Below are 23,631 nucleotides of genomic sequence, written 5' to 3'. Positions count from 1 at the left end.
CTTTTTTGTTTACCTTCTGACTTACGAGCTTCAGATTGTTCTTGTGGTTCGTTTTCTTCAGGCTTGCATTCTACCTTCTTGTGTGTTAGAACCTTAAATATCTAGATTTGTGTTTAATGCTCAGCTGAATTCAGCAGTGGGTTTTTTTCCCTAATTTGGCAGATAATAAATTGGAAATTGCCTGATCAGCTCTTAATTTCTGCCAGATCTTGAAAGATTACACATTAGGGTTTTAAAGACCTTAAAAGAATACATATATATATACACACATATGTATATACACATATATACAGACACATATATATACACAATATATATATATTTTTTTTTTTTGATTCATGGTTCTTAATATAAATTATGTTTGGTTATTTTCTTTTGATTCTTGATGCCTTTTTCTTTGTGGTTCTTTTCCTTGTCTTGCTGCTGCCCTTTCATTTAAAGCACATGTTCTGGCCTCATGGTTGCAATTTAGTTTGGTATTTTAATCTTGGAAATATCATAAACACCTTCCCAGAATCTCTGAGCGCTTTGTCTTAGAATTGATCCCCTTGACATAATACGTCTAGGGGGTTCTTGTGAAGTATGAGGCTCAGATTTAGCCCTAATCCACTACTAAATAAGATGAAATCTTCCCTTGATAAGAGCAGTCCTGGGGGGTGATGCTTGTAGCAGAGTACTAAGTTTTCTTACAATTAGGGATACTAATAGGTCTTGAAGGCACAAAGTCATCGAGCTTCATAAACACCTTGGGATGTAAATATTTGCTTTGTAAATGAGTTAACTGAAGGTCTTGCCCAGAGTTCTGCAGCTGTGGTCCTGGCTGGGTACTGCTGCAATGGGGTTGTGCTGAGTATAGCTGTGATGGAGTCTGGACTAGGTACCTCTGTGATGGGGTCCAGTCTGGGTACCACTGGGATGAGGGTCTGGGTTGGGATCCATCTGGGTACTGCTACCATGGGGTCCTGCCTGAGTACCACTGTCATGGGATTCAGGCTGAGTACTGTTGCAATGGGGTCTGGGCTGGGTACCACTGTGATGCTGCCGGGGCACTGGAGCTGGGCAGCTGTGGCCAAGCCTCGTGCAGAGCCTGCTCCACACGGACTCACTGCATGGTTCTCTTGCTGGTTACCATGACATTTGATCACCTAGAAATAGGCTCCAGGAAGTCTGCATCTTGTTCTGCTGCTCTCGGAGCTGGGATTTGCTATGTTCTGCTTGCTTGCGTTTGAGGGGGAGTGAGGCTGATAGCAGTATAATGCTAATTCCCTTCACCTTATCCTTGTTCCTTTCCAGATGAAAGAACCAGGCTACTGAATTTAAACAGATCTGTACCACAGATCATTTGACTTCCTTCTCACAGGTTTTGCATTTGCTCTTTTGGCAGCTGATTGATAATGTATTGAGATTTTCCTTTCTGCCTTACATCTCCATGGGTTAGCAGTCTGCTGTTACAACCCACACAGTGGTAGCTGGACTGCAGCACATCTACCCGCTGCACTACAGGACCATTTAGGACGTCCATACTTGCACGTTCGCAGTAGTGTAGTGCTGCTTCTAAAGTACTCTGGCTGTGATTAATTTATCTGTTTCCCAACAACCCAAGCTAATTAATAGCACTTAGAGCAGCTAACATTGCTCAGACATCTGTGCATTGTACAGTTGTTCTTACGATGGCTGATCAACAGAATTAAACATAGGACAACTAAAAGGATCTAGCAAAAATGGCAAAATATTCTTATATAACAATGCATTCAGTGCCTGAAATGCTTCTTATTCAAGGATCTCAGCCTCTTAAAATACTTCCTGAACTTTGTTTATTTGCAGCTAAAGAAGTGGAAGCTGGAAGTAGGCATATGGTATAGGTGCTATGTATGTTTATTCCTGCCATTTCATTAGTTTTCTATTGAGCTAAGTGGTTCAGGAAGAATCAAAAACGTATCAGAATGATCTTTATATTAATTCTAAGTCATGAAAAATAAGGCTTTTCAATTCTATGGCATTAAAGAATGTGCAAATGAACTTAATCTTTGTGTGCGCCTCTTCATGAGGTTTCTCTTTTGCAGCCACTGTCTTTTAAATACTCTAGCAGAGACATTCAAGCTACAGGAAGATGAGAAGAGCAGATAGTGTCTGTAAGCCAGCAGCCCTCTTTCAGTCCTCCTTACCTTTTGACAGATGAGGAAGGGCAACTGCTGCCAATCTTTGCTACAATCTCAAGGCACCTGGGAAAATAGAAGTAACTTCGTTAATATCTTAGTAGGTCAGGACCAGCAGTGTTAATCACAGTACGCTGGCTTGATTCCAGTTAGGAAATGAGAATCTGCTGAGCGAATGCACCCCGTTGTATTTCCAGTGATTCACTTTTTGTCTTATACAGTGTGGGGTCGCTGAGCAAAGTTAAAGAGCTTCCCAGCCACCAGAAATGTTTTAACGCTGGATGAGGTCAACCTGTGCTAACTTGTCCTCCATGCCCATCAGCTTAGTTTATGGAAGTTACTTTATAAAGAAAACCAAGTGCAGTGCCCTACCTGAAGGGATGCTCAGCCACTGAGTTACAGGGGACAACTCCAGAAGTGTGTGTGTCAATGAAGACTGAGGGCTCTGATGGCTGGTGAGCTATTGTGGGCTGTGCATGTGTTAGAAGTCTCTTTTCATAATGTTTCTGTCTCCCTGCTGGGAGCAGTTAGTGTGGGAATGTTACAGCACACAGAATGGTAGGAGCTTCTTCTGTAAGGGGTGAGTAAAACAGGATAGAGAAGTGAAGCTTCTGCAACTGGTGGTACTGAAATAATCCAAGGCTTCTGGTTTTACTACTTCTAAAGAGCTGAAATTAAGATAGTCATAGTGGGGAAGCATTTAAAGAACACTTTGCAAGGATAAAGCCTTTAACAAAAGAAGACAGGGGTTTTGTGTTGGGTTTTTATTCATAACAGAAATGTTTTGCTGCAAATAGCTAATATTGATCAAACTAAGCTGTCTCTCAAGGTATCTAAATGTGGCTGAGTAGGTTCCAGTGAGTTTTGGACAATGGGAGCACTCAATAAGAAGAGAGGAAAAAGGCACGCTTAATACCATCTGTTGAACTGGAGCTTTTTAATCGGAGCTGAGCTCTGAAGGAGCCAGGTGTTATTTTGCTCCTGGCAGCAATTGAAACATCACAGGCTTTTCATGACATCACGTCTTTTCCATGCCTTAACCAGTGACTCATTTTGCTTGCCTGTTTGTTCCTATTTCTAGCTACCAGCAGGAACAGTAAGCACAACGTTAGCATTCTGTTATTAATGGCATAGGTCACTCTCTTCGCTCACCCTTGTCTTTCTTGGTGGGTTGTTTTTTACCGCCCTCTTCTTCTTTCTCAAGGTGACTTTTTTTCTTTATCTGATGCTTTCTTGATGGCTTCCACTCAAAAGTCTACTTTTGCAAAGGAAATGTGTGTGTTAATGGTAAATCCAGGAGCTCTGATCGCAGAGCAGAGCCCTTATGTGCTGAGCACTGGGCGAACACGCAGCTGAGCAAATCTCAGCCCCAGAGAGCGTGCATATCCTGACATGAGAGTAGTGGGATGGCAACATACCACCCACCTCACAGCAGGCATTGGTAATGTTGACCAAAACAACTGGAATTGCCAAAGATCATGAGAAATTCAACTCTTTGCATTACAACAGTCCAGAAATGCAAGGAAACGCTGCTTTGAGCAGCTAGCAAGGTCCAGTGAGGAAGGCAGAACAGAGCAGCAGCAGAGAAGGCTGCATGTGAGCGTGAATGTTTCCTCATCTGTGCAGAAGGGAAAGTAAACAGGTCTTGGACATAAAAGGGTCAGTTGTTACTGAGCCCCAGAGTGGCCTGTAGCAGAACAAACAGCCCTCTGCCTTCAGGATGTCTCTTTATTTGTTCCTTATTTAGGTTATCTGTCATGTAGAGAGCAGGAGCTTAGGTGGCCAGTCTTGCTGAGAACTGAGCTGTGTTTGCAGGGAGTCAGATGTTTCCTAACACTTTGATGTCTAATAACTTCCTACCCCTATAACCACAGGGCCGTGAAGTTGATTATCCTGTCCCCAAGGCTGACCAAACTCCAAACAAAGAGCTATGGTGTAGGTGTCACGATGTGAGACTGAACAGCAGGGAACAAGAGGTCTCTCCTTCACCATAGCTGATGAAGCCCCGAAACTGGTTGGTGCTGGTTGTTGGAGTTGATGTAGCTCTGTTCTGACTCTGAACAGCCTAAGCAAGGATGATGCTAAGTACATGCATCCTGTAATTGCTGCCAACCAGCTGGACAACGGGTAACTCTTATTCTTACTTATTATTCTTCTCGAAAATAAACCCCCAAACTCCAAACAAAACAAGCAAAAAGCCGTAATCCTTTAAAAGAAATCAGAAGGTTTATTTCTTCAGAGGCTGTTTGTCACATACACTGCTAGAGCAGTCATGAGGGCATTAAACCCAGTACAGATGAGAAGTTTCAGTGACATTTTATTTGGAACAAAGAACTCGTGGCTGGCAATCTTCACTAGAAGAACAACAGTTCAGAACCAGGGATTCTGCTTTTTCAGACCTGCAGCAAAGAGCATCTGTCATGATTTAAAATCTCAGATTATGTTTCCTGTACAGGTACCTTGCTGTTTGTGCTGAGACAGCCAAGTACATTGAAGTAAACCTGGTCGTGCTCCTGTTGTGAATGTTTATGTGATGGATCTTGTGAGTAGCGGGCATCTGCACGTAATGCAAATGCATTTAGTTCTTTTTCTCCCTTGATAAACACTGAATTTTGATTGCTCATTAATGCAAAACCTTCAGATCTGTGTTTCAAGCTACCAACTGATGGTCTTGTGGGTTTTTCAATAGTTTGTGTCAAGGACAGGCACATATGTAAGCTACAGAGGAACACATTACACATTGGTGTAAATATACTGAGACCCTTCCATGCTTGGTTACAGCCCGGCTTTCTTGATTCTTCTTCAGGGACAGCCCAACAGGCTGAAGGCTCAGGCTTTTCTTCCTAGGCATTTGGCTAGACTGTTAATTAGAGCTACCCCAGGTTTCTGCTGATCCCTGCCTGTGCCTCATCTCCTTGTCTTCTAATGAGTTTGTGGTCTACCTGGAAATCTTGCAAGCAGCTTGAGGGAGCAGGGAAGCAATCTGCATCAGTTATTTTCTCCTGCGTTAGATAAATGTCTTGCACATAAAATCCTGCAATGCCTAATTACCAAAGGCTTTGTGGTGTTTTAAACTCTGCAAGGACAGCTAATGGAAACTGAGCTCGGGTTTTGCAGTTTGTTTAATTGTGTTGATGTTGAAGTGGGGGGGGTAGGGGATGGTCAGTGGAGCTTGTATAAAACAAGGTGTGAGTCAAGAAAATTAAGCCAGTTCACAGCTAAGAAGCTAACATAACCTGAGGGGGAAAGGTCACTTCAGGGTGATATTACAGAGATTCAGATGGATTTGGAGTAATGCAACTAAAAACATTCAAGGGGAGATGGCGTGCTCTGTACCTGTACAGTGAAACAGAGACAAGAATCCATCAAGAGACCCCTATAGAGATGAATCACATCTCTGCCTTACTGCATAGCCACCAGGGCAAGGTTATGAATAAACTTCACATACCATGAAATATAGGATGCCTTTTCCCCTCTCACACACTGCCTGTGAGAAGGTAGGCACCTAAGTCTATACTAATGAATATGCAAATGACCTTCCTAATGAGGGAAGTGCATTGTCTGCCAGAGAACAGACGATGACTAAGGAAGCACACGTAGCCCTTTGGGGTTCTGCACCTCCTCCAGCCACGTCCCTGTTTCTTGCTAATGGATAAATTGGAGTCCACCTCCCTGCACAGGGGGTTTGTAGGCAGAATAGTTAAATCAGCAAACCAGAATTACCACATTTCAGCACTTCCTGGCAATAGCACAGTTTGCATTCACACAGATTAACTCTATAGGCTGAGTGCAGATCCTCGCTGAGCCGAGGCACTGGACTCATCCCACAGGGTTTGAAAGCCACCCTGCGCGTCCCTTGGGGCTGCTGCCTGGAACAGCCTGGATGCACATCCTCACAGCTAACTTCTTGCTCAGAGCTGTTGTCAAATGTGATTGCTTTCCAAACTGTTCTGCATGTAGCTAGCCCATGTGCCTTGCTGTTGCTTACTGCCTGGTCACAGCCCCATGCCCTAAGCCAAAATGAGAACTAGTTCAACACACAGCAGAAAACAGAAGATGGGATTTGGGAGATCCTGGCAATATAGGTGTAAAACAATAATGCCGTGGGTTTGAGAACTGAAGAAGCCTGACTTCCTAAGGATGTATTTCTTTTTGTTGGTTGCAGGATCTGAGAAGTTGCTAATACTGATTGAGGTCTTTTTCCTAACGAGGCATGAAGAAAGCCTCCCTCCTGTGGATCTTTTGGTGTTGGAAAAAGATAGGCATTGAGCTAAGCTTTTTACCCAGCTTGCTAAGGGATGCTTAAAGTCTCTCTTCCCCTTACCAACTATTTTCACAACATTTGTAAGAATGTACCTTTGAGAGTGTTTCCTTTCAGTCAAATATTATGGGCATATCCACATTCATGTGTGGAGACTGATGATTCAATAAGCCTTGTGTCAATGGGAAATTGGGCTAAAATAGAGCAGCTATCATGTCTGAATAAGCAGAGCAATACTGTTGCTACTGAGACCTTCCCCACTCGAAGAGTTATAGTTGGGATCTAGTTGTGATGGCTGGTTTAGCAGTTCAGCAGCTAAGCGAGGATGTGGTGTCAATGACTATGAGAGTGCTCTGTAATGGATTTATCACGGTAGGAGAAGACACGGTCACTCAGGCTGCAAGGTGTAGTCCACCTTGTTCTCGTACTTCTTGTCAGGAGGGAACAGAACTGTTTCTCAGGCAGTGTGCAACGCTTTGCTGTGATCAGCCAATGGACTACCCTGCCTTGAAATAAATGCACAAGTTTCAAGGAAAAATCCCTTCTTTTTTTCCAGAGGATTGGTGGAGAAACAGCAAGATTCCTGCTGCAGAATTTCTCCCTGGGAAATTCGCGGTGTGTTACAGCTGTGGATGGTCTCACACTAGTGCAATAGGCAGTGTCTTTTAAGCAAGCTGCAGGGAGCTTATTTACAAGCGCTTGCCTCCTGCAGAGAGCCTCTGTGATATTCTGGTGCAGAACAACAGGCGATCATTGTTGTTTTCCCCTTTCACAGGCTGGCTAGTATGTGTTCTGGGAGGGCTGACGCTGTCTCCTGCATGCAGCAAAAACAAAGCTGCATGTATGGGAATGATGAACAGGAGGGTTTTAAAGCTGAGTAGTTTCTGAGCCATTGCACATTGTGTGTTTTCTGGGGCTCTGGTGATGTGTTATGTCTGATCAGAAACTGTCTCAATACTCTGGCAAGAGTGCTTTACATGGATTTATTTCACTCTTCCAACTAGCCATGTGATAGATAAGTCCTTCAGGGCCTTTTTCTTTAGAGAAGAGGAACCTTAATCATCACATTTTAAACCAGTGGCAGTAAATGCTTTCTTAAGTGTGGGTTTTGCGAGGACTAAAGGAGCATTCATTTCAGAACTGCTAACCCTTAGGAGTAAATAGCAGTCAACACCTTATGGTGAGCTTGAGCTTTGAAAGTAAGGCCTTTTGCCTCCCTGCAGCTCTTTCACAAGAGGTGCCATTTCTCAAAACATAGATGAAATGCGGTTGTTCAAATAATAGATACCTCCTGAATGAGAGAGGCGTTAAGCACACAACTCTTCTTGATTCAGAAGGCAGGTCCAGAGGGGGCCAATTGGATGCAGGACTGTTGATCTGATGCAGAAACACTCCTCAGCTTAAGAGCCGGCAGCTAGAATGTGAGGAGTAAATGTTGCTGGCATCCACCAGATGGTATTTGACATGTTTTTTAGCCGTCACGTGTCTTCTGTTGTATATGTCACAGTTTCACCTTTATGCTGCCAGACTGAACATAGAAATGACAACTGCAGGTAGAGGTGTTCTACAGCACTCTACAGACAAAGAGAATTAAATGGAGCTTAGTAAATCTCAGATTAGTATGTGCACCTCAGATGTCGTGAGTGGGATATTCCATGTTGAATTCCTTTTGTCGAGTAATTTTCATTGCATCAAGTCTTTAATTGTTGTCTTTAACCCCAGGTAAGAGTCACCTGCAATATCTGCTCAAGGGTATTTTCCTGACTGCAACACTAAATTGCAACACGTAAATGCCTTTTGCCTGCTACAGTCCTGGGCTGTTTTCTGTTGCCTGTGCTTTGAAGTGTCAGCTCTCAGTGAACTCTGCTAACGTTTTATTATTGCCTTGAGGCCGAGGCAGAGAAGAGCAATTAAAGGGTTGACATCTTTGGTATTTTTTTCATAGAACATGTGTCACAATGCATTTAAGAAATCACTGTTTATGCAAAAGCCTAATTAATCCTAAAATGTAAGGACAGTTCGTTTCAGATGGGAGCAAATGAGGGTTTTAAAATGTATAACAACAAGGAGTGGTTGCCTTGTTTTAGGCAGAGGACCTCATTACAAATGCTGTTTCTGAGAATTGGAGTCTTAAAGCCTAAATATTCCTTTCTGTTCCAGGATACAGCCGGACAGGAAAGATACAGGACCATCACTACTGCCTACTACCGAGGAGCCATGGGCTTCGTCCTCATGTATGATATCACCAGTGAAGACTCCTTCAATGCAGTGCAGGACTGGTATGAAATATTGCTGTGTTTGGGTTGGTTTGGGTTTTGGCCAATTCTCTCCTCACAGCTTGTTTGTTGAGAACATCAGACACCCCATCCTCCACGGTGCTTTGCATCACCCTGTTCTTTCTTCTTCATCTGAACTCTGGGATAAATAACTTAGGTTTTAAACTCTCCTCTAGAAAATGCTCCACAGCTTCACTTTAATGAAGAAGTTATAATTAAAACATAGTGGCTTTGAAAAGTTTTGATTTGTTCCAAAGAAATGAATCCTTTAATGCATTATCTGGGGTTGGGAGGTTTTCTGTGCTGCTAAAACAGTCCGGTGTAGAAGTGGCTGTTAGCATCAAATCTCATTTAAAATCTAATAAGGCTAAATCTTTCCAAACTGCTTTGAAAATGGGTTTGGTTGTTGTTGGGTTTGTTTGGATTTTGGGTTGTTTTTCTCCAAGGGTAGGCATATGGAACATTATTCACCTTGCCTAGCTCAACGTAAGTAAAAATCTAACTTTATCCATTTAAAAGTTGTGAAGTTGAAATTAGTTGTAGTGGTAATAGCAGGAGGAAGAACAAGGCCTAGGACAGAAAGCAAGCATACCCCTTGAAAGCCAGTCTGTTACCACTGACTACAGAAAGCAGCTGGACAGCTCAAGTAAGGCAGTGTTTGGTGAGGAATGGTGGGATGAGGGAGAAGGAGTTACCTATTAAATGTGAAAGGTGGGGGCTTAGCCCTAAAATTAGGTAAGGAATGGCTTCTCAACTGTTGCAAGCTCCTCTGGCTCCACTGAATTCAGGCAGAAACACCAGAAAATTATTTCTGCACTTCCTGGTGACAGAAAGCAAGGAAATATTTATGGCTTACTGTGACAGAAGAAAGCATCAGGTCAGTTGCTATAAAAAGTCCATGGCAGTATCAAAGCTGCATTGGCACTGCACTGGTACAGACTGGTCTAACTAGCATTTAGTGTGCATTTCCCCTTCCCCACCTGGAGGTCCCCTAATAAGTCATGCCACCTCTGTTCGTCCTTGGGAAGAAATGTCCCACCTCACTCCACACTGATCTGATTTTGGAAGCAGAGCTGCAGCCCAGACCTTCCTGCATTCCTGCCTTCTGGATAAGTACATGTACAGAGCAGGAAGAGTAAGTGGTCTTGCCAGAAGGGCCAGAGCATGTTACTGTAGTGCCTGGAGCCTCCTTGGAGGTAGGGGATACAATCCAGCACAGTGCCTGCGGTGAAAACACCTGAGCTGCTGCTGTGAGGCAGTTGCTGTGGGCACAGCATGGATAAGCAGAAGGTTGGACCCCGTTGCTGGATCTTGTGTTCTGATGTGGCATCCTCACAAGGTGACACCAGAGTTCGTGGAGGAAATACAGTGCATGGGGAGGCAAGGGAAAGGCTGCATTTATCCGTAGAAGTAGTATCCCTCTGTTTCCCCCCAGACTTGTAATCCTGTTGCTGTCAGCAGGTAGATATGGTCAGCATGCAAAGACAGGTGATGCAGCAGTCAGTGTAATCTCCCAAGTCTGGTGGATTGATGTGCAATGATCTCTGTGACCCACCAGGAGCATATGATACATGCTGGCTATGGCACTGGCTCTTAGCATCCAGCTCAGTTTGGCTTTCTGTTGAACACCTATTCTGTATCCCCTGATCTAGGTTGTGACTCAGAAACCACAACAGTGTGGTTTGTTGTGGATAGTAATGTGGCCTTCTCCCAAAGCTGCCCATTATTTATTCTTGCTGTCCACTGAAGCAGATGGTCCGGATCATCACATCTAAGGATGCAGTCTCCACTCCCACCCCATCTCCAGTACCCTGACACCATGCTGCAGGAGGTGGACAGCAGCACCTTCCCTGAGCTGTCCTTCACCAGCTAATGACAGAGGAATAATTTTTTCCTTGCTGAAAACACAAACCCACAGGTTTTGCCAACCCCAGGTCCCTCCATGTGGCACATTGGCCACCAAGCTCGGGTGAAGCTGTTTCTGCTTCGTGTGTCTGCATGGGGATTTTTCCCGTAGGAGTGCAGGTATGTGAGCTAGGGCAATATCTTTCACTAAAGTGAATATTTTCAGCTTGGTTACCTGGTGAAACAAGATACATGCGAGCACACAGTTCATCTGCCTCCCTGTCTGTCAGTTTTGCTCTGATAAGTTTTACTTAACAGACGTAACATAGCCCAGAATAGCAAATCTCAATCTCTGAGCTGATGCTCTTTTGAAGTTTGTACAGGTGAGGTTTAAGCTGAAGTATTGGAAGTGGTCTAAGCTCCATTCCATCAAAGGCAGCGCTGAAAGAGCAAGAATTGGGAAAGGTCAGCTTTGTCTGTTTGACTTCATGTCTTCCCGTGCCATGGGGACTGCATGAATATCATTTCTAAGAGCACCTTGTCAGCCAAAGGACAGAGGTGAACCATCAGTTCATTTGTACTCTGTATGTTAGGAATCCTTCCAGCCACTTGGAAGATTGGGGGGGCCCAAATCACGTAGTGGAGTGGATAAGATCGGTCTTTTTCTTCCCTTCTGAAGCTTGTCCAGGGAAGAGGACTGTAGCAAAGCCAGCATCGCTGTGCCGGCAGAGTCCTCTAGTGGCGGTACAATTAAGAGATGGTTTTCTTCTCCCAGTCTGCAGAATTGCTTTCCTAACTTCCAAAGGGACAAGAAATGGAAACAAAAGCTTTTTGCCTGGTGCTGCTCTATCAGCCTCTGCCGTTTACTGGCATAGAGAGTAGGTAGGATTTTTTGGGTGGTTTTCACCATCCTGGGTGATGCAGTTATGCTTCAAAAAACATTATACTGGATCTGGTCTTCAGTCAGGAGCTGTACCCTCCATGGAAAATTATGGTGTCTGCTACTTGAGTTCATTTAGCTCAGAGTCTTTATCTTCAGCAGCCTGCTCCATTCTTCAGGTCAAGTGTAAGTCAGAAGCATGCCAAATGATAAGAACAGGGCAGTTTACTGCATAGAGGACAGGGGCAGACAAAAAATCAAGAAGACCCTCCTGTTGAGTCCTGAGGTTTAGAAGGAGCCCCTTTGCTTGCTAAGCTCCTCAGAGAGGAGTCTAGGTGTGCCTGTATCCCAGCTTAGTCCCAGACTTGGTCAGTGGTATGTGTCTAAAGAATTATACCTGCACAATTAGTTACTTATATTACCTAGCTAAGATTTCAACCTTTAGCATGCTATTGGTCACTCGCTGACAATCTGTTGCAGCAAGGAATCTCTCAGACTCGAGGAGCAACCTTGAGGGTGTCCCTACTCGAAGGGAGACACGGGCGTACAGCCCATTGCTGTGCAGCAGGGCTCGATGGGCCTCTTACTCTGTAAGAGAAGATCATAGAATCATAATCATATCTGCTTACCAGCTACAGAAGTTAGGGGGTTTCTTTTCCAAACTTAGCTTGAACCAAGCCTTGACCAGCACTATGGTTGGGGGGTGTGTGTGTGCACACATTGCTCAGATATCCCTTGTCTATTGAGTCGTTAGCTGTCTCCACTTAATCCACTTTGAGTCTGATGTAGCCATCACAACCAGATGCATCCATTACAGCCACCACTGGTGGTTATCACTTGGGCAGTCAGGTTGGAGGTGGGGGGAAGCTCACAGCCACAATGTCGAAGTTGTAAGACGCTCTTTACCTTGCAAGGAAGGTGTGTGGCCTGAAAAGTGAGTTGTCTGTCTGCTTACAGAGCTTTAGGTGGGGCTACAACAAACCACACTATTTCTGAGAGCATACTTCAACCCTCACTGAAGTCAAGCGGGGCAAACACATGGGATATATGCAAAAGCTAAGAGCCAAGCTCATCCTAGGGCATCTTCTATCCTGCAAGCTTCCCGAAATTATAGCAATTGATGATACACATCCTCTTTCTTTTAAGTGTTCTGCTAGCCCAGCTGGCTGATGATGCATTTTTCAGTGTCCAGCTACAGTAAATTCAACTGGTGAGTTGAATATTTTGTCATAAATGCAGCATGATGCAGCAGATGGGCTGGCCTTTTAGTCATCGAGAATAAATCAGCACTACTCAGTTAATGTTGAAGTAAACCCAGTAAGGAACTTGTTATCCTTCCCAGTTATTCCTAAAATAGCATGTGTGGATGGAATGTGAGTGTTTCTCTGGCATAAAAGATGAGTAAGCCACTTGCCATGTGATCATGGGGCTGGGTTCATAGAATAAATACAATCAGGCTTAGGATGATACCTCAAGAAGATCATCAGCTATTTTATAATACAAAGTGATGCCCCTTCTACTAACTTTGGCTGCTGTTCATCCCAGTCCATTCTCATTGGCTGGACATAATTCCTCAGCCCTAAAACTGTATCTCTTCATGAAATCTTGGAATGGGTCAAGTTGTGTACAGTATCATCTATGTGTTTTACACTAGGACATTCCTCAGTCCTGAAGCCTGTTAATTCCTGCTGGTGCCCTGCCTACTGCTCCTTAGGGATTCAGTTTTTAAGATGCTGTGTAAGCAGGTGGCCAGCATGAGTCTCAGCCCATCTCATTGCTTTCTCTTGTGTCATCTCTTCCTGCAGAAAACAAGATAAAAGCATGAATAAACATCTGAACCAGAGACCTAGCACTCCAAGTAAGCTCTTGCCCATGTCAAACTCTTAACTTCTGCTGAGCTCATAGGGGTGTGCATAGATCTCAGAATTCATAACTACACCGAAATTGTGGGAAGGTGGCCTTGCACAAAGTGACCTCTCTCTCAAACAAGTCTTTTCCCTTCTAGACCCCTCCAGCATCTTAGAGCTTATATCCTCCCTCTAGCTGGCAAATTCCCATCGCAGGTTGTGCTTTGTTATTCTCCAGGCCCTTTCGCAAAGCTCTGACATCCCCTCTAAGACTGCCTCCCGTGTGTGTATGGTGCACTTTACCTCTCTGCTCTGGCTCATTGGCATGTGACTGTTTTAACAGCCTCCTGACCTGCCCACAAGGGAAATGACACTCTCTCTCGCAGTCTGCCCTATGATGTCTTCCTTAGGTGATCTTTTTACCACACTTTTCATATGGGTGGGTGTCCCAAAGAGGATTCTGGTTTGCTTTGTGTCACTCCAGAAATGCTTCTAAACCAAGTAAAGGCGTTCTTTCTCCTGAATGAGGAGGATCATGGCTGTATATCAGCTATTCAGACAAGTTCTCCAGGTAGTATATGAATGTGAAGTACAGTCTTTCTTTCATTCACCTGAATCATTAATCATTATTAATTCCCATGAACAATTATCTTAAAGCAGCTGATAAAGAGTAAGATACACAATTTAAATGCATTTGGGAGTATCTAGAACGTGACCTATTCTCTTGCTCCTTGAATGGTAAAGATACAACAGATTGTCTGAGAAGCCTTAAAGGATTAAACCTGAGTGACTTTCCGTACTGCAGAGTCAGGTTATTTCACAAGAAAAAACATAAATGGACAAAAGCAAAGATGGGTTTTACCTTATATTTGAAAGTAATTAATCTTGTTTAAATAAGATGCACATCCTGTAGGTGAGTGAAATGGTTAAATGACTTTTCCTGGCTTTCTAGATATCTTTCTTTTTAGTAGGCTCCTTTGACAGTTACTATTTGACACTAGCTTAATAGTGTCAAATAATAGTGTGCAGATAAATCAGTGATTTATACCTCATTCGAAACTGTACTGAAACTAGGATATACTCAGTATTTGATACTGTCAAGTAAATAGAAAATAGTATGGAAACTCTTGCTTTGGACAACCTGGACAATTTCATAAGAGGGAAGGAAAAATTGGTTAAATATAACTTTGATTTAAGAGACAGTTGGGTTCACATATCATCAGCTGTATTAAGGTTTCAGTCTGACCTCCAAATTAGGCTGTTGATATACCCATGGAACTGTGAACCTGAGACTTGTTTTTCTTCTAAGTGTGAAGCATAAACCCCATCCTTTATCGTCAATTTGGGGAATTCAGCACAAATAAAGCAGAGCATTGTTGTTGTGTCACAGAAACATGTTTTCCCCAGTGTGTATATTGGGCTGCCCTGGCGGTTGTTGTAACACCTTAATTGCACAAGCCTTGCTGTTTGTTTGCTTGTTTATCTTTCCAGAAGCTTCTGGAAATTTGCTGCCTTTCTTCTGGTATGGGGATCAGGGTTTCTTTTAGACATTCATCTTCACAGGATACCCAAAAGGGACTCTTCATCAGGGACTGTAGCGATAGGACAAGGGGTAATGGGTTTAAACTGAAACAGGGGAAGTTCAGGTTGGACATAAGGAAGAAGCTTTTCCCTGTGAGGGTGCTGAGGCGCTGGCACAGGGTGCCCAGAGAAGCTGTGGCTGCCCCATCCCTGGCAGTGTTCATGGCCAGGTTGGACACAGGGGCTTGGAGCAAGCTGCTCTAGTGAGAGGTGTCCCTGCCCGTGGCAAGGGTTGGAACTGGATGATCTTAAGGTCTTTTCCAACCCAAACCAGTCTGGGATTCTGTGATTCTATAACTTATTCCTAGTAAGTGTAACTGTCAGTATTATGTGAGAGGTTTTTCACTAACCTATACGGACAAGGAGGAGTTTTTGTGGGGGATCCTTCATGGGTTTTTGTCTTCTTTCTAATTATCTAAGTAACTCTGTTGAAATAGCTAAGATTTGGCAGTGTGTCCCCATATAACCCCTCATGGACTGAAATGAATCCAGAGAGAGGACTGAGAGTCAGAAGAGGAGGCTGGATATAAGTGTTTCAAATGAAAGCTGGAGAGACTTTCTTTCTCTTTATTCCTTATGGAGGGAGACTGGGGAGATTTCATCTTCCTGCACTCTTGGTTGATTTCTGAGGTCACCTGTTCTGTGATGAGCTTTTCCATAGACAACTGTGGAGTAACGTGACTGGCTGCTTCCCATGGAAAAGGCAAGTAAGCAGCTCAAACTAATTAAAAGTTATCCTTAGCAGATCAGAGCTGGAGGCTGCTGCTAATTCAAAAGAGCAGGAATTGAGTGCTTTATTGTTAAGGGAGTTCAAGCAATCTAGAGAGAAGTGAAAATATGAGGGGGATTCCTGGCTCTCCTGGGAAATGGGTTTGCCTGAAACTATAGTATCCTGTATGGAGGAGTGATGAGCAGGGGCGGGGTGGGAAGGTGAGTTAGGCACTGGAGGAGGTAGAGGAGGGAAAGAATGAATTGCTTCTGGCAGAGCAGCCTAATTACCTTTGGGGAGGAAGGCTTAAAAGATAGAGGCTGGCTTAGTGAAGGTAAAATAGGTTGGGCCTGTCTGAAAAAAACGAATGCTACCAAGCTAATACTGTTCTGTTGCTGGCCCTGTGACACCTCTGCAAGGATGACGGGAAGGGACCAGCCTCTCAGGATAAACAGAACAAAAATCTGCTGTTTTGTCATAGAAAAACTATGAAGTGGCCAAATATAAGGTCAGACTTGTAGAACCATAGAATAGTTAGGGTTGGAAAGGACCTTAAGACCATCCAGTTCCAACCCCCTGCCATGGGCAGGGACTTCTCACACTAGACCATGTCACCCAAGGCTCTGTCTAACCTGGCCTTGGACACTGCCAGGACTCCTGGGATCCATAGCTAGCTCCACTCCAGTTTCAGCATATGAGCTACAGAGAGCTTTAGAGGCTTTAAGTTCATCCCAGTGCTCCTGCTTAAGCTTCCACTCACTTAATCCCTCTGTCATTGAAAGTAGTGTTTGTCCAATGCTTACCGTCTGTCATTGCATCCGCTGTTTCCTGCCTTAGGTATCACTTAATCCTGCTGGGTTCAAATATTAGCTCTCAGAGCCTTACCTTCCTGATGTGGTACATTTCTGTTTCTCTTTAGCAATTGTTTCCATGTTGCTATGCAGTTTCAGTTTCCTTGAAGAAGTTTTCCTGTTCAAGCCAAGGTGACTTGATGCTTCCATCTGTTTGACTCTCAAAACACAATTTCTTATGGTGTTACTAAAACTGCAGCTAAAGAGCATTTTATTTGTCTGCTCCCTGCTCTAGTGGAAGGTGTCCCTGCCTGTGGCAAGGAGTTGGAACTGGATGAGCTTTAAGGTCCCTTCCAACCCAAACCATTCTGTGATTGTTGTTATGTGTTTTATAAGAAGTTGTAAATCTAGCATGAAATGTGTATCTATCATATGGTTTTCTCTATAGGGACAATATCCTTAAGAGATGTAATTGATTGTAACTCCCCTGACAGGTTACAGCTGAAGGAGAATAAGCTTTTTCTTTGTCCCTAGACTTCAGAAATTACCAAGTTCAGCTCTTCAGTAAGTCTGGATCTTATGATTTTAAAACACTTGCAAAGCCTTAACAAGAAACTTTGTTGTCACATGAAGTTAAGGAGTAGTAAAATAGAATGGTTCTATAAATGATGTAGTTTGCAGTCTTGCTTTGTGTGTAAGATCGGTCATTTGTCTTTTAACCAACACAGTCTTGGACGCCGATGTTGTCATTAATAGTACTTGTTTTTATACTTAATGTATGACTGTATTTTGGCATGGCTGGTGGAACGTAACAATCTTTTTTGACCTCCTGCAGGGCCACACAAATCAAGACTTACTCCTGGGACAATGCACAAGTGATCCTGGTGGGAAACAAATGTGACATGGAGGATGAGAGAATTGTACCTGTAGAGAAGGGGAAAAATCTGGCGGACCAGCTAGGTACATATCACAGCTTTTCTTTCTGCTCTTTTCCCTTTGCTTCTTTATAATGTGTATGATAAAAAGTCCTTCCAGAATCAATATGGTATCACAATGATGGTATCACAACTAAGAAACATAATATATTCTAGGTCCATAGGTTACTTGCTTAGTGATGAATAATACCTTCTTGCAGTGTTGCTCTGTCCATCAGGCTAGTTTCCAAGGATGTAAGGAAGACAAAGTTTGTGTGTGAGCGGTTCTTTATTAGCTCACAGAATTAAAAGAGAAGAAGTTTTCATAAACATAATCCTATCTCTGGGTCTCCAAGTGCCACATAATAATTTTCAGAATGCAGGCATTGGTTTTTGTACAATAAATTTGTTTATTTTTGCAACTAAACAATGAAAAAAGAAGTTTATACATCAGAACTGTAGAGCTGAGTACAATGTACCGTGCTTCTCTATCCAGGTAGGAAAGAGACATTATTATTGATGTGGGATAGAAAAAGGAGAACTTCCATTTGCAATGAAAATTTAAGAATGAACAGCAAAAGAAATTAATCTTATTTATAATTTTTGTTATATATTATAGAAAAATGATCTTTTTAAGATGGAATATGGGCTTCTGTGTTAAGCTTTAACTATACTGTTGCAAGTAAATCCTGTTGAATTTAATTCAGCTACAGCCAGTACCCTGACAGTGGGCATACTGTACATATCTGTCTAGCTTTTAAGAGCACAGATTCTTATCAGACCCAAAGGAATCGCCATCATTTCCAATTTATAAAATCCTATGTTGTCTTCAATTCCTGAGCGGTAATTGGAGGGTACAGAATATATTCTATATGCATGCAGAATATAAACTGGGGGTACTGGAGTTCCAGTACACACTGCATCCATTGTTGAAGTTCAGTGTGTGACCGTGATCAAATTGCCAGTTATGGTTAAATCTTAGATAATGAATATTTATTAGTTGGGGGTTTTGTTATTGTTGGTTTGATTGGTTTGGGCTTTGGTGGTTGTTTTTTTATTTAATGAAGGGAAGCTATAGAAACCCTCCTCATAGGTGAATATAAAGTACGGCTTTGTGATAGGAACCTGTGTGATATGAAGAAAGATGGTCACTGTTCCAAAGAGTTAGGAGCAATCAGGTTATTCTTTCATGTTTCACATGCAAAAAAAAAAGAAGCATGTCTGCAAAGACCTGCAGGATTAGAGCCTTCAAGTGTAAATTCTACATATGCTCAGCACAAAGAGGTCCTGTTTATGACCAAATATCAAACTAAACTCTCTAATTTCCCATTATTAATATTATTGTGGTAATAATAAATCTAGGACTAGCAAAGCAAAGACATGGTTCGCTTGCAACATCAGTTGTGGGCTCTTTTTTACACATCAGGATTTCATTTGCTTTTGAAAATGTGAATATGAATAAATTCTGTTCCTGGCTTGCAGACTTTCGAAACCATTGTTAATGCCATGTGTGCCCATGTATGTTGCAAGAGTAATCACACTGCTAGCAGTTGAAAATTTGTCCAGAGCAATGTAACAGCAAATAGAGAGTTTTACTGGAACTTCCACTACTATTTGGACCGCTGATGTTTTTTCTCCCCCCAAAATCTGTGCAAACACAAATCTGGCATCCAGAATCTGAATCCTTTACGTTTGGGACACCTCAGAATGGACATGAGCACAGAGTTACCATAGCAACTGACTCCATCAGTAGGAAACTGTTCTGAAGAATCCCCAGTTCTGCTCCCAGCCTGTCCCCATGCTTGTTCAGCTCACCTTGGAGAAACATACCCAGTGCAGAGCAAAACAAAACCTGACTGTGCCTTTGGGCAGTCCTGCCTTGGTCCTCTGTAGCCTCCCAAAATACTGAATGCTCTTTTTAAAAGGGCTGAAAAATATGTCTGGATTTGTCAGTCAGATTTTCCTTACACTAACTGTGCTGATGTGTACAGCATTATCTGAAATTACTTAGCGTGGTAGGTGGGAGGAATCTCTTTAATTGACTATTGACTTTAAGCTTAAACTGTTAGCTTTCATCACAGTGATTCACATAGAGCTTATCCGCCAGCGTGTTTGTCTGTTTGTACAGTGACATTAACATCATTGAGATGATTTCCTAATCAGATGAATAAATTGTTATTGGCCTGAACACGAACTAAACCCAAACAGATTCAGCCATAGCAGAAGCTAAACCAATGCTGGAGTGACAAATACCTAAGTTCAGGTGTCTGATTCCACGTGCCCTTTATATATCTGCTTTTAACCATCATCAAAGACAGCAGGTGAGGCAGATGGAACCCTTTCCTGCTGCAGGACAGCCATCTGACTGCTGCAGCTGAACCCAGGACACTTGCTCATTCATGAGGACACCTCCACCATCACCTCACCCGTTGCCCCATGATACTTAAAGTGTTAGAATGGAGCAGATGCCTACTTGTTATCATACACAGGGTGCCTCAGTCCACCAGCAGTGGCAGGCTGATCAGTTAAGATAACTTATCTTTCTCTTTCTTTGTGGCAGAATCAAAGAAAACTGGTGCAATGCACAAGATCCCCAGAATGAAGCACAACAGAATGTAGCCTATTGCAAAATAAACTCTCTGTGGTGCTTGAGCTCTTGCTGTTGGCAATATAATAACCTGGCAGAACAGAAGCAACAGCCATTGTAAGTGATGGTTGGCCTTTGATGCCCCTGGGGTTAGAAGGATTAAGAAATGCTTCACAGCTCAGTGCATTTCTGCTGGCAGAGGCAGGGTTCAGGCTGTGAGAAGGCTGGTTCATGCATAGCAGGAGGTGTCAACGGGCAGCAGCTTGATGTCTGTGACATCCCCACCTGGCATAACTCCAGCTTTGCTGTTTGGTTTGGGTTTTTTTTTAATCAGGAAGGGTCAGTGTTTGAGAATCCATATTCATACAACAGCAAGGAGCTGCCACCCGGACACTGAAATTACTCTGTAGGAGGCACACAACGTTATTTGCAGTTCAGCAGCGCTGAACGGCCCTTTTCAGGATGGGTGCTCTGCCATGACCTGTGCAGTGTGAGTATCAATCACCCTGAAGAGCTTTCCATGTAAGCAGGCAAAGAATGGGAATAAACAAGACCAAAGTCAAGGAGCATTTTGCTCACAAGCACAGAAGTTGGTCAGCAGAAGGAATACAACCACGACCTTGCTTCTCTTTCTGGTCTCTGCTCTTGCTAGCCTGCAGTAGTGGTTCATAGAGAAAGGCTGGTCCATCAGAGGTGCATGGAGCCCAGGAAGGCCCCTCTGTACATTACCAGCTAATGGTATGGCGGCAGCAGCTGCAGCCCAGGACAGCTTCACTGACCTAAGGGGGAGAATTGAACTCCCTTGTGCTGGGTTTATTCACATCTGTATCATCTGCAGATGTATTTACCAGGGTAAGGATCCATTTATTGACTCTTATTGCTGCTTCATAAATTTTAGAAGCATTTCTGCTCACTACTCTGAGAGTGTGGGAATGAGCTGAGCTAGAGAATTGTCCAATGTCTGAATTCTGATCAATATCAGGTTTAATATTTTAAACCCCATCTCCATTATCAGTCTGTATTGATATTTTCCCCCACTTTTTCTCACAGGTTTTGACTATTTTGAAGCCAGTGCCAAAGAAAACATCAACGTAAGGCAGGTGTTTGAGCGTCTCGTGGATATAATCTGTGAGAAGATGTCAGAGAGTATAGATTCAGACCATTCCAAGGGCACTTCAGGAAGGAGCATGCGGCTCACAGACAACCCACCCCCTTCGCAGCAGAACTGCTCGTGCTAGTGACCTTTCTCGCCGAGACACATCCTTCTTTCCTGACTATGTTTTGCCTTTTCGTTTGTAGTGGTGCGTTATCATGTAGTGCAAAGGCAGAAGTCCCTGTGTAGGAAACTGGTATGTTTTGTTTAGTGTGTTGGAGTGTTAATATTATATATTTCTTCATCCAATAATTTAAATAACAAAAATCAGAATATTGTAAGTGTACCTTGTGTTAATGTTACACTGAAGAAAAAAAGCGTTGTTTAGTGTTGCAAACATTACTTCCACAGAGAATGCTGCAGTTTTAATTATAAACTCCTCTACTGCACAAACAGTTTTTTGTCAAGAACAGCAGGAAGCATAAAAACCAATTAGAAGGGACCAGGTCTAAAAGAAAATGGGGGAAAAGATCTCTTATAAAACAAGAATATGTCCATATATTTTGAATCATTGCTGCTGTCCTCTAGACATGGACCTCAGCTTATCTGTACGCTGAGAAAAGCTGAAAAAGCAGCGTGTTTCTGTCTGACAGTTCAAGGCTCTCCAGAGAGCAAAGAGAAAAGGGCAGTGGATTTTGTGTCAAGCCTCTAAATAGGGGACGGGCACATAGAGGAATCAAAGCTGCCAGGCTGGGATGAGGAGGCCTTGCAGCTGCACATGCTCTTGGCTGGTGCTGGGTGAAGGAGCCAGAGCCCCTTGCCTGCACACTGTCCCACAGCCACCAGTAAGGGCTTGGGTGCTGCTGTGCTTGGCACCTTGCTGCCCCTTAACATCTAGAAGCCCAAGAGCCGACTGTCCTGCAGCTTCTCCCCTGTATCCTCTAGTTTTACCTTTCCAGGTCTGGATCTACTCTGATCAACTGCTTGATGGTGGGCTTGTTGCAGAATGAAGGGAAGGAGGAACTGGCTGCTGCATGCTTAGTTGGAGGCATAATCTGACATGTAAAACTTGGAACAGCACTGTCTCAGAAAGATAAAAATACCAGGAGCCAAAATGAGTGTTGGCAAATATTAGTGCCAGATTACTGCCAATTATTAGTGCCAATATTATTAGATTTTCTTTCTGCATTTTGTTATTTTTTTCTTAAGTTTTGTGCTAGATGGATTGGGGGGGGTAGTTTTTTCTGGTTTCAGATTCAACTGAAAAAAGCAAGAAGATTGATTAATAAAACATAACTGCAAATGAAAAACAGCAGCTAAAAGTTATCCCACGGATGTCTTGTTGCATCATTCTTTGAAGGGAGGAACAGTTTTTCATACTTGATACCTAAAATATTCCTATATTTCCAACGTCTCTAAAATTATAAAACTTCTGCCATGTGCAGAGCTTGTATTTCTCTGAAATACCTGGAGGAACTGCTTGTGTGAACCTGTGAAGTCACATTCACCATACGCCTTCGTTTATGGTTATGCCTTTGTGCATCCCAGCTCTGCAAGTGACCGTGAATTGTGGCTGTAACTGTAAATTAAGTGGTTTCAAAGAGAAATTTGCTGTTTTAAGGTGAAAACCCTTGCAAGTTTTATGGCTTTACCTGAAGGCCATGAGCTTCTCTGGCTGAGGAGACTTCCTGATGTCAGGCACTGGAGTTGAGTATCTGCCCGCTGCACTGCAGTGTGCTGGATCATGACACTAGCGAGCGCTTCTGTAATTCTGTTGTGTCTCAAAGTGTAATAGTTCTAAGGAGAAAAGCACAGTATCCTGGAGAAGAATCCAACTACACTGATGTAGTTTGAGCTGATTGTGCTGCAGGCTTGACCCCTATGTGTGTTGCTTTCAGAAATCTTTACTGTGACATGATTTTGGTTGTGTGCGGCTGATCTAGTACTGAACGTGTGATTTGTGCAGCGCTAGGAATGTGGTTGTTGTATCTAAACCCCTGAAACTGCAAAATAAAGACAAATGTTGTCACCAGGCCTGGCCAGAGAGCTTGTGTGCTAGTGTTAGCAATCCTGTGTGTGTATAAAGAAGGTATCTATCTCCTTAATGCTTTTAAAATACACCAAACCACATCGATCTTTTTTGGACAAGGTGATGATCCTTAAGCCTGGAATCTCTATGCAGAATTAAAACAGAGTAAAGAGAAGGATTATTTGGCCAATAAATGGGCAGTGCAGTGTTCTAATTGTAGAAGGAGCAGGTTTAAGGGCAACTTTTGTGTAACTAGCAATAAGAAATAAAACCTTGCATCACACAGTGAGTGATGATTTTGAGCTGTGGCAGGTATAACGGAGCACCTCAGTGCTAATAATGATGTTTCATTTCAGCAACTCAACAGTAAAAGAAAAAGGATTCAGCAGAAATGGAGTTTCAGTTCTTTTGTTTTACTTAGTTTTGTAGTAGCAAAGAGAACTTTCCCTTTTGTACCTAATGTATAACTGTGTTTCATTGTGTTCCGCACACATTCCAGGCACTTCAAGCTAGGCTGGGCAGAACTGTTGTTTACAGGACAAACCAGCAAGTAGCTACATGGTGGCGTAGTCCAAAGACCTGGAAAATACAGGGAGAAACTTAGTATTTGGTGGAGAAATCCTGCAGTTTATTTCAAGTAAGGAACCAAATCATCACACACA

General features: G+C 43.0%; 1 protein-coding gene across 5 annotated transcripts in view; it reads left to right on the top strand.

Annotated features, from left to right (window-relative positions):
* Nucleotides 1-22,974, top strand: part of RAB3B (RAB3B, member RAS oncogene family) — a 59,246-nt gene extending 36,272 nt beyond the window's left edge. For all 5 annotated transcript variants that reach the window (XM_062623241.1, XM_062623239.1, XM_062623244.1 and 2 more), the window contains 3 exons: nt 8,578-8,696; nt 17,182-17,306; nt 20,898-22,974. In XM_062623241.1, the coding sequence (XP_062479225.1) occupies nt 8,578-8,696; nt 17,182-17,306; nt 20,898-21,085 (432 nt within the window). In that variant the 3' untranslated portion in view covers nt 21,086-22,974. The remainder of the gene's footprint in view (nt 1-8,577; nt 8,697-17,181; nt 17,307-20,897) is intronic.
* Nucleotides 22,975-23,631: the final 657 nt, after the last annotated feature.

This window comes from Pezoporus occidentalis, unplaced genomic scaffold, assembly GCF_034315485.1.
Source record: "Pezoporus occidentalis ecotype Australia unplaced genomic scaffold, CSIRO_AGI_Poc_V1 ctg25, whole genome shotgun sequence".
Classification (NCBI taxonomy): Eukaryota; Metazoa; Chordata; class Aves; order Psittaciformes; family Psittacidae; genus Pezoporus; species Pezoporus occidentalis.
Note: the sequence above shows the minus strand (reverse complement) of the source record. Positions and strands in the feature narration are given on the sequence as shown.